The 17242-nt window shown below is 41.2% G+C and overlaps 1 protein-coding gene across 4 annotated transcripts in view; it reads right to left on the bottom strand.

The window, feature by feature from the left end:
- Window positions 1-4160: 4160 nt before the first annotated feature.
- ERCC6 (ERCC excision repair 6, chromatin remodeling factor) overlaps window positions 4161-17242 on the bottom strand; it is a 75413-nt gene continuing 62331 nt past the window's right edge. For all 4 annotated transcript variants that reach the window (XM_082423449.1, XM_082423451.1, XM_082423450.1 and 1 more), the window contains 9 exons: window positions 16563-16778; window positions 15982-16092; window positions 15476-15595; window positions 14982-15076; window positions 14219-14364; window positions 13432-14133; window positions 11669-11873; window positions 10937-11015; window positions 4161-9787 (listed from right to left, as the gene is read on the bottom strand). In XM_082423449.1, coding sequence (XP_082279575.1) covers window positions 9365-9787; window positions 10937-11015; window positions 11669-11873; window positions 13432-14133; window positions 14219-14364; window positions 14982-15076; window positions 15476-15595; window positions 15982-16092; window positions 16563-16778 — 2097 coding nt within the window. In that variant the 3' untranslated portion in view covers window positions 4161-9364. The remainder of the gene's footprint in view (window positions 9788-10936; window positions 11016-11668; window positions 11874-13431; window positions 14134-14218; window positions 14365-14981; window positions 15077-15475; window positions 15596-15981; window positions 16093-16562; window positions 16779-17242) is intronic.

The raw sequence follows: 17242 nt of genomic DNA, 5'->3' as shown, positions 1-17242 counted from the left end.
GAAGGCCAAAGAAAGGTGGGACTACCCCACTTAAAGGAGACTAAAAGAATGGATGACCAAAGGCAGTGTGTGGTCTTGGACAGGCGGGTGGCAGGAGCTGCAGAGGACGGAGTGGGGCAGCTGATAAAATCTGAACATGGCCTTCATATCAGATCATAGTATTGCATCAAAGTTAAATTTCTTGCCTTTGATAACTGTACTGTGGGTATCTAAGAGATTGTCCTTGTTCTTAGGAAAAGCACACTGAAATATTTAGGGGTAAAGGGGCACGTATACAACTTACACTCAAATGGTCAGGAAAAAGTATGTGTGTGTGTGTGCGCGCATGCGCGCGCGTGCAAGCAAATGGGACAAAAATGTAAACAGTTGGTGAATCTAGGTCAAGGGAGTTCTCTGACATTCTCATAACTTCTCTGTAATGTTGAAATTATTTCAAAACAGAAAGAGTTTTAAATTAAGGATATTTAACAGTGTGCTGACCCAGATCCTCTGCCTTGGGCATCATCAAAAGAGTGACAAGAGAATGTGGCTGACTGCCGCCCTTCAGCCCAGCACCCGTGTGTGGTGTCCAGGGACCCCAGAGCCTAACCTTGACACCTGGGAATTGGAGCCAGAGCAGCCTGGGCTTCAGGTTGGTGGGGTGGTGTTGGAGGAGGTTCATCTGAGACAATGCATGTAAGTGGCAGCAGCAGTGCCTGGCGCATAGTAGCCACTCCACGTTGCTTCCGTGGGCCCCCAGCCCCTCCAGCCCAGAGGGTTGAGGCCCCCTCCACCACCTACATCCAGGTGACACCAAATAGCAGCCAGCCAGGGGAGGTCAGGGGCAGGTCCCTGGCTGAAAGGAGGAGACCTCCCTCCAACTATGAGGGGATCCCAGGACCTGAGAGATTTCCACCTGGGACACAGCAACCCTGCCATGAGCTGAGCCCACATTCCCAAAAGAGGAGGAGAAAAGCTCCACATAGCACCAGTATGAAATTAGACCCAGATGCCTAGAAACGCCACACCAGCCAGGGAACTGGCCTCTTCCTTTCTGGGGAAAGTGAAGGTCTCTGACCTGGGAATCCTTCCAGGAAACTGATTCAGAATGAGAAGGGAGAGAAAACCATCATGCATGGAAATGTCCACCAGTATTATTTATAACAGGAGAAAATGGGAAACTGACGTTAAATTATGATATATTAAGTTAATAAAAATGGTATAAACCTCATAGGCTTATTTATTTAATAAATTAAATAAATTATGATATATCTGCATATGACAATATTATGTGACCAAAAGAATTCTTCTTTTTTTTTTCCAAAAGAATTCTTAACATGGGAAAGTGATTAAATGAAGACACCAAATGAAAAAAATATATGTAATATAATCTGTTATTAAAAGTATTCAGAAGAAAAAAAGACTGGAAGGAAATATATCTAGAAGTTAATTATCATTGCCCGTGAGTCATATGATTATGGATATTTTATTAATTCTTCTTTATACTTTATGTAATTTCCAGATTTCCTCCAGTGAGCATGTGTTCTGTGTCCTTATTACACTATGAAATAAAATCCAGCTCCATCCTGTTATTCCAGGCCTTCTAGGATGACCTCTAACCACCCACCACCCATGTCCCAGCACGAACTGGACATTCGTGTTTCCCCTCCTGGAACATCTTCCCTTCTCTGCCTAGCAAGGTCCATGCACCTGTCAGGGCAGCCTAGACAGCAGGTACTTTTCTGGGGAAAAGGCTGCCTGGCCTACAGTGTGCCCAAGAGAGGACTGTGGTATGAATGAGTGCAATGCCGCCTTCAATACCAGCCTTCCTTGGAATCCCTGCTTCTCTTTTCTTTTCTTTTTTTTTTTTTTGTGGCCATGCAAACGGCTTGTGGGATCTCAGTTCCCTGACCAGGGATTGAACCCAGGCCACAGCAGTGAAAGCCCAGAATCCTAACCACTAGGCCACCAGGGAACTCCTGGAATCCCTGTCTCTTGAGACCCCTACCAGGGCATGGGTTCATCCTGCCTCTTGATAGTTCATTGAGAGCCTGTCTCCCCCAGGATTGGGTCTCTTTGAGAATACAGCCATTACCTTCTTCATTATTATTATTATTTTGGCCACGCCTCGTGGCATGTGGGATTTTAGTTCCCTGACCAGGGATCGAACCCTTGGAAGCACGGAGTCCTAACCACTGGACCACAGGGAAGTCCCTACCTTCTTTATTTACCCTTAGAGAACAGATTAGTGGTGCATACTGTTGACGCATAATAAACATGACCAACTGATTGAGAGAGGGAGAAGAGGAGGAAGGGGGAATAAGGGAAGGAAGGTGCATTGGGGAAGTTGATAAATTCACCCCAGAAACACACAGCACCTGCCCTCAATGCGCACTGTGCCACCTTGATGCCCCCTGCTGAGGATGCCCGCCCTGTCTCCTTCAGAAGAAGGCCTGAGGAGCTGCCCTCCATGGCATCCCTCTCCCCATGCTCTCCCCAATTAACTTGAGAGCCAGAGCATTACCTGAGCCAGGCTTGAGACCAGACACCTAGGTCCTGCCGCCTCTGCTCCCACTGGCTGTGGTCAAACAAACTGAGAGCTCAGGGGAAATGCATCTAGACGGGCCTAAGCCGGTTACCCCTTCCCAGACACTCTCCTTGTGGGTCATCTGCTCCCCTGGCAGGCCCAGCTCGCCCTGGGGTCATGGTGGGCCTTGTCATGGGCAGGAGTCCCGTGTGGATGACGGAGTTTAGAGCGTGGCACTCAGAACTTCTGGGGTTTGCCTTCTGAGTAGATGTTGAAGAAAAAGTGGACTGGACTACAGGTGCTGCAGAAGATTGGGAAGTGGGGGTGGGGCAGTAGTCACTGCCCTTTGTTCTCTCCCTTGGGTGGGGTTGGGTAATGAGAAGGATAAGGCAGAGGGTGGCTGGGTCAGTGGAAGAGAAGTGATAGGTCTCGGGGGGGTGTTCAGTGTCCCAAAACCAGGAAGCCTGGCCTCACTCCTCACTCCCCTTCCCCTTTAGTATTTCTTATTAGGTAGCAACAAATTTTGTTTTTGTTTATCTGGGCAAGTTTATATTTTGCCTTCATTTTTTAATGATAACTTTGCTGGTAAAATGATTCTAGGTTGATAGTTTTTTTCTTTGAGGACTTTGAGTGTTATCCCTGCCTTCTGGCCTCTATTGTTTTCTGAGAAGTTAACTGTTAATCATATTGAAGTTCCCTTGTAAATGATGCATCATTTTTCATCTGCCACTTTCAAGATTTTTTCTTTGATTTCAGCAATTTTACTGATGTGTCCGTGAGAGCCTTTGCATTTAGTTCACTGAGCTTCAAGGATTCTTTAAAAAATAAATTTGGGATATTTTCAGGCATTATTTCTTAAAATATTTTTTCTTCTCTTTTCTCTCTCTCCTTCCAGTACTCCCATTATGCATATATTGGTGCACTTAATGGTGTATCACGTTTCCCTTTGGCTTTGTACATTTTTCTTCATTCTTTTTTCTCTGTTCTTTGGATAGTATAATCTCTATCCATCTATCTGCAAATTGCCTGAATCTTTCTTCAGCCAGTTCAAGTCTAGTGAATTTTTGACTTATTATGCTTTTTAACTCCATGAATTTAGCCCCTGCAACTTGGAGCTGGAGGGGATGAGAAATGCTGCCAGCATGCCTCTCCCAGTGAGATACTGTATCCCTGGATTGGGAATTGCAGGAAGGAGCCGCATTTTCTTGGCTAAACCTACCTGGATCACAGACTCTGTCATCACACTGAGATGGGGAGGAAGCAGGGAAGAAATAGGTCGTGGGTCAAGAGCCACAGACTTTTGCTGTTCTTACCAAGGTTTAGTAGATTTTCTTGACTGTCTCTTCATTTACAATATACCCTTAGGATTATTTCCAGAAATATTACATTTTCTGGGGGAGGGAGGGGGTGTTTGTCTTCTGGAATTTTGTCCAGTTATAGTCATTTTCTGGATTGCACTTCTGCAGGGTCCTTCACACTGCCATTCTGGAAGTAGAAGTCTAAAAGATGTTTTAATTTTGGAGAATTACTGTGTACTTTACAACACTGAGAGAGATTTAAAGGAGAAAAACTACATAATTAAATCAATAGTGCAGAAAAAGCATTTAATAAAATTCAGCACTGGATTCAGGATTGGAAAGAGCATTTCCTTTTTATTTATTTACTTTATTTATTTATTTTTGGCTGCATTGGGTTTTCGTTGCTGCGTGTGGGCTTTCTCTAGTTGCAGCGAGTGGGGGCTACTCCTTGTCGCAGTGCGTGGGCTTCTCATTGCGGTGGCTTCTCTTGTTGAGGAGCACGGGCTCCAAGTCCACGGGCTTCACTAGTTGTGGCACGTGGGCTCAGTAGCCTTGGCTCGCGGACTCTAGAGCACATGCTCAGTAGTTGTGGCGCATGGGCTTAGTTGCTCCACGGCATGTGGGATCTTCCCGGACCAGGGCTCGAACCTGTGTCCCCTACATTGGCAGGCGGATTCTTAACCACTGTGCCACCAGGGAAGCCCAGAAAGAGCATTTCCTTAACCTGATAGAGATCATCTGCCAGAAAGCAACAGTAACTGCATATTTAATGGTAAAACTTTAGAAGTCAGGAATAAGGCAAGGATGTCAACCGTTGTCAATTATATTCATTATCATATTGGAAATACATGGTGTAAGTATTGAAATGGAAGAAATACAATTGTCATTATTTGCAGCTGACATGATTGTAACACACAGGACAATTTACAGACTTACTGGAATTAATAAGAGTACAAGCAAGGTTGCTAAATACAAGACCAATATGTAAAATCCAACAATACTCTTATAAACTAGAAAATGTGATTTTAAAAATGTTACTTGCTATAGCAACAAAAACTGTAGGATAATTAGGAGTTAATGTAAGATGTGCATGACCTTATAAAAGTGAAAGACATAATGGAATTATGCCTTTATAATATGTATTATAAACAGAGTGATATGCCCTATTCATAGATGAGAAACTCAGTAAACAATCCTCCCTAAGTAATCTGTACAGTCATTACAATTTCAAAAACAACAACAAAATCCAAATGTGACAAGTTGATCCCAAAGGTCCAGGAACTAAGAAATTTTTTGGAAGATGAGGGGAATCATTCTACCATATATGATTGCCAATTATAAAGCTACAATTATTAAAACAGTGGGTTATTGGCAAAGTTAAGTAAGTGGACCAATTTAACAGAGTACAGAGCCCAGAAACATTCCCATAATTACATGGAAATTAGATATAGTGATAGAGGAAGGCTTACAAGTCAGGAGGGAAAGGATGAACTATTTTTTTTAAAAGGTGCTAGAAAAAGCAACTATCCACATGGTGTTTACAAGAGAGTTTATGAGAATGTAATCATGGCTTTAGGTTAGGAAAGGGGTTCTTAAATAAGGAAACAAAATAAAACATGAAAAGACTGAATTTGACTATATTTAAATTAAAAACTCTGTATGATAAACAATATCATAAAAAAGTTCTATGTTCTAATTCTCCATATTTTCATGCAAAAGTAAAAAGATCCCTCACAAAACTAAAAATCTATAAAATAGCTAGGAGTAAACCTAATATGAAACGTGCAAGACCTTCATGAAGAAAGTTATTAAAATTTTATCCAAGAATATAACATACTCTAATAAAATGAGGCCTATCATGATGCTAATGGGAAAAACTACATTAATTAAAAGAAGTCTATTATCCTCAAATTAATGTATAAACTAATACAATCCCAATCAAAAGAGCAACACAATTTTAGTGGAACTTAATAAACCGATTCTAAGATTCACCTGAAACAGAAAATGTACAAGAATAAGACAATGAAGAAGGGGGAAAAAGGAAGGGAAACATGCCTATAGATAGCAAAACAATGTACAAAGTCGGACAGGGAAGTGTGTGGTCAGCAGAATAGAATCTAGATCCACTGTCCAGAAACAGACAGTTTAGTATATGATAAACTAGGCATTTCAAATGGATGGAGAAAAGATTGGACTATTCAATAATAGTAGGAACAATTGCCTTTTCATTTTTGTTTGGGAAAGGGGGTAACCCCTAAGAGAGAAAATGATCTATAGTAAAAGTAGGCCAACATAACATGAACAAGCAATTTGTAATGGAGGATCTACAAATGGCCAAAAAACATGGAAACGTTTAGTTTTATAAGTAATCAGGGAAATTCAAGTTAAAACAAGGTATTTTCAACCACAATATTGTTTAGGAAAACAAACAACAAACTCCCGAGATTGATACGGCCTACTGTTGGCAAGGGTGTGGAGAAATGGTCCTTTTATGGAGTATGAATTGAAGGAAGCACTTTCACTACAACCGTTAAAATTAAGAATCCACCTAATTTTAATTCCAGCAATTCCATGAAGGTTGAGCTATACTTACAGGAACGAAAGGATGTGTCGTATATACCGTTAAATGAAAAGTTAATAGTTGCAAAATAATAAAGATGATAATCCCATTTTTGTAAATCACATATAAAACAAAACCAGCTTCTGTAACAAAAAGACTCCAAAAGACAGTGGTTTAAACAAGTCAGGAATTTATTTTGCTCTTAAGTTAACGGGTGAAAGGGAAGCAGTTCAGGATTGGCAGGCCAACGTCTCCATCCTCAGCACACGACCTCTCCCCACCTCATGTCACTGCTTAAGCTCCCACAGGCGTCTCAGCCAGCACAAAGGGGAATGTCAAATGGAGTGGACACCCAATTCCTTATTTAAGGGCCCAGTCTGGATGTTCTCTTTGTAGCCCATTGCCTGGTCACGTGGCCACAATTAACCATAAGGGAGGCTGGCAAGTAGAGTCGTGACCTGAGCAGCCACGTGTCCAGGTAAAAAGCAGGAATCTTATCAGTAAAGGAGAAGGGGAAAACAGACATTACAGCAGCAGTCTCTGCTGCATGCATCTGTAAAGGCATGGAAAATAGCCTGGAAGAATACACACCAAATACAGTACTTATCTCTGGAATACGAACAAGAGGGGGTGGGGAGGCAGAGTATTGCTTGAAAATTTTTAAAGAATGATAGTATATTCATGTATTAACTAAGGAATTTTTAAAATTTCACAAAATTTTAAAATCTTTTATTGTAGCTTAATACCAATATAACATTTTAAATACATTAAATCTATCTATATCGTACAAAGCTTTTAAAGTTCCAAAAGTTAGATTTTATCTAAATGAATAAGTTACTCTATGTTGTTAAAACCATGATTTAGAGCATCTTCCTCTAAGCCTCTCCACCCAGAGGCACGATGACAATATTTACAGATATCCATAGAGACACAGGCAAGGCAGTGACTACCCAAGGTCTCAGCTGGTGGCAGAGCTGAGGCAAGGTTTGGAGTGAAGGCCACCTTGCTGTGACTGCATCATAACTTTTGCTGGCATTTTCTACTTGATGAGAAGGCTACAACTTCCCTAGCTCGGTAGAGTTTAGATTTCACACAATAGAGCTAGGATGCCAAAGCATTTCACACTCGTGAACTGCATCGGTACTTGAATCCAAGAACAAAAGGGATGCAATTTTCTTATCGGCTAATGATTACAAAAATAAAAATAAAAAAAGAACCTCCCAGAAACAAAAGTCATGAATTTTGACTCCCTTCTGAGCCAAGTAGTCAAGTTTAGGATGTACTGACCTGTTTACAAGTCTCTTCTATTATTTCTAGATAATGATGGCGGAATGAAGAAAATAATAGAATCTTCTTCCTCTAATACCGAACCACTTTAAAAACAGAATAAAATAAAAAGCCAGAATCCAAAAAAAGCAGCAGAAAATCCTGGTGGGAATTATGACTCTGATAATGACATCTCCTAATCTAAGGGGAAGGATTCATGGCCCAAGCTATTTAACAAAATCTCAGAACAGAAAAGTAAAACCCAAGTCCACCAACCAAAAGCTGCATGCTGCCCAGCAGAGGCTCTCCCCGACCTCCAAACCCCCACCCCTTCTCTCTGGGTGGCAGGGAAGAGCATACAGGAGATCTGGACCCAGCTGCCTGATTTTAGCATGAGCAAGGTGTAAAGAAACAGCATGGAAGGAAGGAGAGCACCATACAGAAAAATGAGAAAGAGTGAAAACAGCAGGCCAGAGGAAACAACTCTAAGAAACAAACAAATTGCACCGTGACAGCTCTAGAAGACATTTAAGGAATCCAGTGAACTTCAGAAAACAGGACTTCAGAGCTGTGATGATAAAACAATGACAAGGAAAGAAAAACAAGGCTAAGAAAACAAACTAAGGATCAAAACAACATCATCACAAAACTCTAAACACATAAACAACAGCCAGAAACAGATGCAGCTGAAAACCAAACCTCTAAAACAGGAGAGTCACAGTGAATGGAAAGGGAAAAGAGAGATGAAAATGACTGGACAGAAGAAGGAGAACAATGATGTCTGATATAAAGTTACCAGCATCCTTAGAAAGACAGACAATGAATAAGGTAAAAAATGTTCAAAGTTCCCTCCCAGGATGTAAGCAGACAGAGGGCTGGAATGGTGCTCACTATGTGGTGACGATGGTATATCCGGGTGTGGTCTGGAGTGATGTGCGTGTGCGTGTGTGTGTGTGTGCGTTGGTGGTTTTATTTGTAACTACTTTTGGTTCTGCTTGATTTTTTTTTTCTTAAGATAACATATATTTTCCTAAAACCGCTATTCACTATGCGGGGGGGAAAGGTGCCCTTTGCTTAAAATAAAGCCACTGTAAACTGAGAAAACTACAAGTTTCTGCAAATACATGTCTCATCATTTATTATCAAGCTATTCCATGCTTTACTAATAAAAATACCTGTCAATTTAACAGTACCTTAACAGAAGATCATTTAAAGGCAACTAATAGGACTCAAAAGGTAACAAGTCCGATCTCTTTTTTGAGTGGCAAGTATCGATTTAAACATTTAAAAGCTAGGTACCAAAAACAATTCTGTTATCAGATACTGATGAACTGATTTACTGAACAGGTCTAACTGAATATAAGACATATTTTTAGCACCAATAAAAAGAATTCTTGAGAGTTCTGGTCTATAAACTTCTAAATGAGTAGTAATGTATTCCCTGACAGCATCTTCTGGGTAAAAGAACAAATGTGTTCCAAGGATTCACAGGTCCCTGATTTCATAATTAATTTTGGGAAAAAAAAAAAGAAATACAGGTATTTTTAAAACTTTTAAGTTTCAGAGAAGAATTTCTTCCTCCTTAAAGTTTTAATTATGAGGTAGCTATCATTCAAAGTAAACATCAAGTGCAGCCAACTTCCATCGACAAAACATACAATTATTAATCATAAGATTAATAATCAGAAATTTCCACTAGAAAAAGTCAATTTAAAGTTCAGAAGGTAATCTTGATCAGCAGTATTCTGGCTTGAGTTTCCAAATTCCTTCACCACCTGAAGTTCTATGAAAAGTGCACAGATTTCTCAATAGTTCTCGAAAGACACAAGACTGTGATGCTGATAACTTGGATTCAAACTCCTGCAGTATCTCCCGAGTGCTGGCCTGGCCATCAACTTGGGCCTGAAAGGCAATGAAGTTTCTCATCTCCACCAGAAGGTCATCGTGTTCCATGCTGGAAGGCGGAGGAGCAGAAGCCTCTGGAAGGCACCCACTTTCACTTTCTAAGCGCTCTGGCAAAATTAGGTGGTTTCTAGCTCTCATTTTAGCCAACAGTGAGGACGAAGTGAGGGCCCCGGATGAAGGCTCTGCATCTTCAACTTTTCCACTAAAATGCTCCGAAACATTATCTTTTCCATCCTTTTTCATAGTGCTGTCCTGGAGAAAGAAGACCAGTGCATCGATATATTTAATCTCCAGTTTATGCTCCCACTACTTATTTCTCCAAAGGCTCTGAGGGGCCATAAGATAACACACGTGCCCAGGGCACTGAGGTTGATGGAGAATGGATGACACACCGTCTAATGCAAAGGGAAAGGAGGAGAGTCAAGTGTCTAAATGCACCCACTCTTAGAAAACATTTCCTAAAAAACCCAAAACTACACTATTTGCTTCATCACCATCCTGAGGGACGAGAGTGGAGGGAGGGCAGAGAGGGTGGGGCCGGGCTTCCAAAGAAGGCTTCTAGGGAAACTGTCTCTAGGAGGTACGAGCACTGTGGGCATTTCCTGTTCTTCCTCCCAAATCTTCCCTGATCTGAGCACCGTGGGATAAGGAACAATATCAGAGCTGTACTTCCTTCACTTTTAAATCTTTTTACTACTTTACACCTCATGTGAGTTTCCTTAGAACAGCTACATAAATCTAGTTTTTCTTCACATTCCTACTGCTAAAAGAACATAACACAGGAAGTCAAAAAAAAAAGGTTCTCTATTCCTAAATGTGTTCATATTAATCTAAAACAGGAATCTGAACCTGGGAGTTTTCAAATTTTATAAGTAACATGACCCTTAAGCAGAAAAAAACAAAGTATTAAATGATAAGAGTATGGCCTACTATTTACTCTCAGTGAAGCACTCAAGGCCTTCGGGGTTGTAGGACAGACTAAAGGTCTAGAGGGCCTTTACTGAATGTTGTTTGTAATTTACTAGCTGCCAGAGCATTGTGCCCTGGCACAATCTGAGGGCATCCTGGGCAGTGGTCCTTGGAGCTAGTACTTCACCTCCGGATGGGGCAGGCGGTATGGGCAGCAACTCACACACCACCCATCCTTATACGAACTTTTGGAAGACAAAACAGAGATTCTACTATGGATCTTGAGTTAAAGACTTTGTCTTTTCTAGGAAGTTAGCTGGCCCTTTTAAACTCACACAAAAGTACTTCATAAATGCATGAAAGTGCATACAATACAAGTATCAGATGCCATCATGCCAGTGATGCTCTTCACATGCGGAATCGAGTGAAATTTTCATGGCAATTCAATTAAGTAGATCTCACAAATGAAAAGTTGATAGGCTATCAGATTACCTGGCATTTCTCCTTTGGAGACGCTGAAGAGGGATGCTGCACAGAGAAGCTGGAGTTCCTTTTCTGACCAAATCTGCTCCTAAATACGGAAGGGAGTCATAGTTGATAAAATGTAACTTTGTGACTTACAGATGAGAATGCCCTTCCAACAACTAAACTCCTCTTGGAGCAGTTTTCTCCTGCACGGTTATTCTTTCACAGCCATGACGCTTCTGCTCCATCAGCCATGATGCTTCTGCTCTATCCCCTGAGATTCCTGTACTTTACTCTCCTAGTAAAGTAGTAGAAATTATTACTGCATCTCAAGTAAAAACCACTCAATATCCTTGCTCAACTTACTACCCCTTGAATTCTAGGTAGGGAAACTATTCTAAAAGAGCACACTGAATACCATAGTAATTACTGATTGCTGAAACCTAGCTAATCATCTTATTACAGTTTAATCATTATTCTGTACCTCTTACTATTTTTTACGACATCACCTCTTAAGCAAAACAGATTTCTCCTTTCCCTGAAAAATCAGCTTTGGAAAGGAGGGAATGAAATCAAAGAAGAAGATGACAAAAGTCTTTCCCCAAGTCACATACATCTGGCTGACCCAATCCCTCCCTGAGAGATTTTCTACTGTTGCAGATAAACAGGAGGAGGTATCCATCCCCGCCTGCCCTGACTTTATTTCCAGCCCAGCAGGTTTGGCCTCCTCACAAGCATGGCAGGGCGGCAACCTCTTACCTTCTTCCTGCTGGTGCACCAGCCACCCCCCTGTGGCCGGTCCAGGTGGGAACACCAGATGCTGCTCCCAGACACCGCTGCCGAGAGAGTCTCAGTGCTTTGAGGGCATCCTGGGCCACACGATTGGCCTCCGCCTCCACCAGCACGTAGTCTGGACTGGCTCCGTCCATGATGGCATCATGCTTCATGATGCTGTGCACACCCACTGGCAAGAGCAAAGGAAACAGTGAACATGTTATTTCAGCTCATACACAATCACACGTTTTCTTCTGTATAGGCTACTGTGTTGTGGGTAGAGGAAACATCATGAACGTTTTTAGCTGCTATTCACCCGTGACCACCAGGACCCAGGAACTTTTACAAATGCTGCTGCTCTTCACCTGCATCTCTACCCGATGAGGGAGGGACTATCAACTGTCACTGCTTTGTATAATCAAAGCATAATGCTTTAATAACCAAACTTCAACATAAACTCTTCCCTGTTACCTGGAAAACTTTAAAATCTTCTACTAATATATTCTCTATTGAAGGGGGAAAATATACAATTATAAAATAAAACTACAGAATTTCTAAAAAGTAATGATGATGGAAACACTACATATCAGAAGAATCCAATGCAGTCATCAGTGGAAAATGCATAGCCCTAAATATTTCTATCAATAAAAATGAAAGAACCAAAATAAATGAACTGAATTCCAAGTCAAACAGTTTTATAAAAATTAGGACCAAAAAAACTCATCAAAACAACAACAAAAACAAAAGCAACAGGAAGAAAATACTGAAGATAAAAGCATAAATTAATGAGGTAGAGAACAACCATGGATCTAATTAATAAATCAAAAACTTGGTTTATTGGGGGAAAAAAAATCACAAAATAGACAATCTACTAGCTTAACCTGACAAAGGAAAAGGGGGGAAAAATATACAAAATTAGAAATGACAAGGGGGAAATTATCTTGAAACAGAAGCCAATTAAAAAAAAATTATTACAAGAGTATTTTCTATGCCTCCATACAAATAAACTGGAAAACCAGACAAGATAGATAATTTTTCTTAGGAAAATAGACCAGGAACTGTAGAAAAAAACAGAGCAAGTTACCAATGAACTACCTTACAAGAAAGCATCAGGCCCAGATGGTTTCCTTCTGAGATGCCATACGTAAGCCTGCTTTCCTGAACAGAAACCCATTCAGCAATCTTTGGAAACTCAAGGCTGTCACCTTGGGAACACAATGACTGGTGAGACCTGAGTAAGACAGTCCCAGGGATGACTAATTTGTACAGGCTGGCCAGTCCCTCCAGGGTCCTGAGCAATTGTTGAGTCTGCTTTCCTAATTTTTCTCCCTTGTTATTAGCTACCAGCTTTCCTACTTCCAGAGTGCCTGCCTCTGGCCATGCCCCTGTCTCTCTCCCCCATGATCTGTCACTTTACTCTCCTGTGGTTGTTAAATCAGATAAATATAGCATGCAGAGAAATCATCTATGAATATTCAGGTAGTACAAATCTATTTTAAGCATTGTACCCCTCCTGTATGTGGTTAGAAGTCGAGTCCTATTGTTCTCCCAAGGTTCAAATTCTCCTAGGAAAGAGAGGTGAAAATGATTTTCAAAAATGTCAATACATTCCAAATCTGAGTTTTAGAAGGAAAAATACTTCCAGTTGAGCACACACTCTGCACCGTCAGGAAAGGCTGCTTCCGCTAGAAGTGGCCCCCTCATTTCTATTCCTAGCACACCTGTGGCAAGGTCAGCAAAAGGAGTACCTGATTTTCTGAAAAGCTTTTCCAGGACGTAGTCGTCATGGCTGCGTTCCTTGGGCTCGCTCTCATTTTCATTGTCTTGCCTCCGGTACTGCTTCTTCTTCACCAGGTGTGGAATTCGAGTTCCCTCAAACTTGGCATCTCTGCGGTGCTTAGAGCTCTTAAGCTTTTGCTTCGGCCTCAGATGTTTCTCCAGGGTCTTTTCTTCTGCCACATGATGCTTCATTTTCGACTTGTGCTTATAAAAATTATTTTCTGTTTGCTCATTCTCCCAAAGAGGTTCTGTTTGAACCCGGAAGCTTTCTCTTTTATCAGAAAGACCCTCCTTTTCATCGATGCTTTCCTCACCAGACATCCTGTACATTTTGCTGATTCTTGGAGAATCTGAACCTTCCCCGTTTCCATGAATCACTGAGGAATCCTGCAGTCTGGACACTGCATCTGTCTCTTCTCCAAGCCTCTCACTGTTAGTTAGACTACAAGATGTTTGAGGGGCATCTTTCAAAGGATCACCTAGATTAGAAGTTACTGCATTCACTTCAGGTCCTATAGCTGTAGATTTCTCTTCAGATGATGTGGCAACATTTGCAGATGTGTTAGAACCAGGAAACTTTTTACCTACTGGAATGTTCTGGTCTGTTCCAAAAGCCAGTTGAAGTTTTCTTTTTAAATGGCGTTTGGGTGTCTGAACATCTGAACCAGTTCCTGTGAAAGGGAAAAATATGCTAGTGTTATACTGCATAATTCTTACGTATTTCGTTACTTTAAGTTAAATTATTTTATGAAATACCTGCAAAAATAGCACTTGTTTCAGTGCTCTGGGAGGTATCAGGACTAGTCAGAGTAAACAGCTCATAAAGATCATTGGATTTGAAAAATCGCCTTTGCTTTGGATCTTTTAGCACTCTATTTGTCAAAAACTGCTTGAAGATTTGTCTAAAAAGATAGAAATTAAGCTGGTATGAAACAATGTTTAGCTGTACCTCAGAATTCTAAACATACAGTAATTGTTTATTAATAAGGTAGAAAAACAATCAGGTTCAAAGACATTTTTAAAAAACACACAATAAGACATCTAAGCTTATTTTAATGAGAAAGGAAAAATACAAAAACAAAACAAGATAAAAAACCAAAACACATATCGCTCAGTTACAGCAACTATTGCTCTAAGATGGAAAGACTTCCTTTTTTTTTTTTTTAATTAATTAATTAATTTATTTGCTGTGTTGGGTCTTCGTTGCTGCGTGCAGGCTTTCTCTAGTTGCCGCGAGCGGGGCTTCTCTTGTTGCGGAGTGCGGGCTCAGTAGTTGTGGCTCGCAGGCTTAGTTGCTCTGCAGCATGTGGGATCTTCCCAGACCAGGGCTCGAACCCATGTTCCCTGCATTGGCAGGCAGATTCTTAACCACTGCACCACCAAGGAAGTCCCAAGACTTCTTAAAGTACTATTTTTTAAAAATTCCCTGCTCCAAACCCTGGCAGCGTTCCTCTCCCTCCTGCACACCCGCAACCAGGAGAGCAGCCTCCGGTCAAGGAGCACAGCCACGTGTACTGACCGGTGGTAAATCTTCTCTTCGATGGTGCCTGCGGTCAGAAGCCTGTACACCGTCACCTGTTTCTTCTGGCCTATCCGCCACGCTCGCTCCCGGGCCTACGGCAGAGAGATACAGCTCAACAAGGGCCCTTCTCAGCGATAAACACTGACTAATAGCCGGTCGCTTCCTTCCACTCCCGAAATTAGAATTTTGGCTAATGAGGCTAAGTACACCCAAGGCCTATTAAGGAAGATAAACAGGCAGGTGATAAAACAGACCTAGCCAACTCTACCTGGAAAACAATGTGTGTCTGTCCCCTCCCACCTTCTCTTTTTACCCATGTCTAGTGTGCCTGCTACGGGAAAACTGTGAAGACCCTTACTCCAAGCTGAAGACAAGCTACAACCAAGATGTGAGCTATATGCTGAGGGTAACGTGGCACCGAAGGACGCTCCCGAGTGCAAGCCATCAGATAGTATGTCACCAACACGCTCCTTTAAACAAAATAAACGGACCTGCACGTCTGTGCTTGGGTTCCAGTCAGGGTCATAGATGATGACTCGGTTTGCCCCTGTCAGGTTGACTCCTAGGCCACCCACCCGAGTGGTCAGAAGAAACACAAATATGGATGTGTCCTAGAGGTAAGACACACAACACTCAGTATGCACATGGAAGACCAGTTACAGCTCTTCACCTCTGCCTTTACATATTCTCCACACGGAAGCCTGTTCCCAATACAAGCAATGGGTTATGCCCCAGAAACCTTTGGTCAGTCAAGATCCCATCTCACAGCTTCTACTTTTAATATCAATTATATTAGCAATATTTAAACCTGGGTTTTCAAGAAGGAATACACATTCTCTGTTTAAACACACACACATCCCAATAATCCAGAAATGCACTGAGTTAAAAGCACCCACTGCCCAATCCCAGATGTAGGCACTGTGGGTGCAGACCTCTCCTTCTTTCCCCTCTGCATAAAGTAGCACCATGTAACTACATCGTTCTGTTCACTTGTTACCTCATTGTATCTTGTAATCAGTGGTTGTCTTGAAGCTATCGCAGTGGTACCATCCATCTTGAGATAGGAATACTTTTGGGCCCTAAGGAATACTTCAAATATGTCCAACATCTGTTTGGGAGAAGGGGTGGAGGATGTTAAGAGTTTAAAAATCAAATGTACACCTCCAGTGAGTACTCCACATTTGTGTAAAGAGTCACATCCTCCCCAAAAGGCTTATATTAAAAGCGGTTTCCTGATTCGAGGAAGATAAATGTAACTACTGCAAGAATATTTTTGGTATTTCCAAACTGTTAATTCTTACAAGTTTTGTAATCAGCACGGCATTTATTTGAGTTCAGACCCAAACTCACCTGCACCCCAGAATCACGTGGTAATAAGCCTTTTTTAAAAAGCCAACTTCTGGGCACCAACTCTAGAGAAAGATCCCATCTCCCAAAGAGCTTTGCAGGCTGCCACTTCAGTGTCAATGGGTGGATTTGCCTTTGGAATCAGTATTTTAGACAATATCTCATTTTTTGAATAATGGTTGTGAGTCATAAAGAACCAACTTGTTTCTTGTATGAGGTTTGTATACTCACCTGTCTGGACTGAGAAAACAGCAATACTCGTTGGCCCTGCTTGTGCCATATTTTCAACAAGGACTCAACAACTATCATTTTCCCAGAACGTTTCCAGTGTCCAAACTGATCTTCCCCTAGTTCATCATCTGGAATACCTTTAAGATTCTTGGGGCCTCCAGAAAAGAGATCAGGGTGGTTGCAGATTTTTCTTAGGGCTACAAGTCCAGAGAAAATCTATGGTACAAAAGAATTACATGCACTCAGATTACCCCACGTAAAATACTATTCACTCCGGAAGGAAAGGAAGGAGGCTGTTTGACATGTAACACAGATTAAAAAGTAATTCTTCACCAGCTTCTTAGTTTCCTCCCTAATCACAGCGTATTAGGAGCTGGAAGAAATCAACCTTTACACATCTTCTTTTCCAGATAGGGCAAGTTCTCTAAAAACAAAAAAAATCCTTTTGGACCAAACATATCTACCAGGGTCACATTCAACTGCTGATGATTTATTTTCCCTCTAGAAAAAAAAGTATGCAGTTCACAGTATATAAAAAACTGACTCACCTTTTAAATATAAATAAGAAACATCATGCCCATCTAAAACTTAGGGAAATCTATCATGTAACTTAACAAATGCATTTATTTTATTATTTTTTTTAACATTTTTATTGGAGTATAATTGCTTTACAGTGGTGT

This window comes from Balaenoptera physalus (assembly GCF_965194825.1).
Source record: "Balaenoptera physalus genome assembly, chromosome: 14".
In the NCBI taxonomy this organism is placed as follows: Eukaryota; Metazoa; Chordata; class Mammalia; order Artiodactyla; family Balaenopteridae; genus Balaenoptera; species Balaenoptera physalus.
This window is presented reverse-complemented; position numbering and strand designations above follow the sequence as displayed.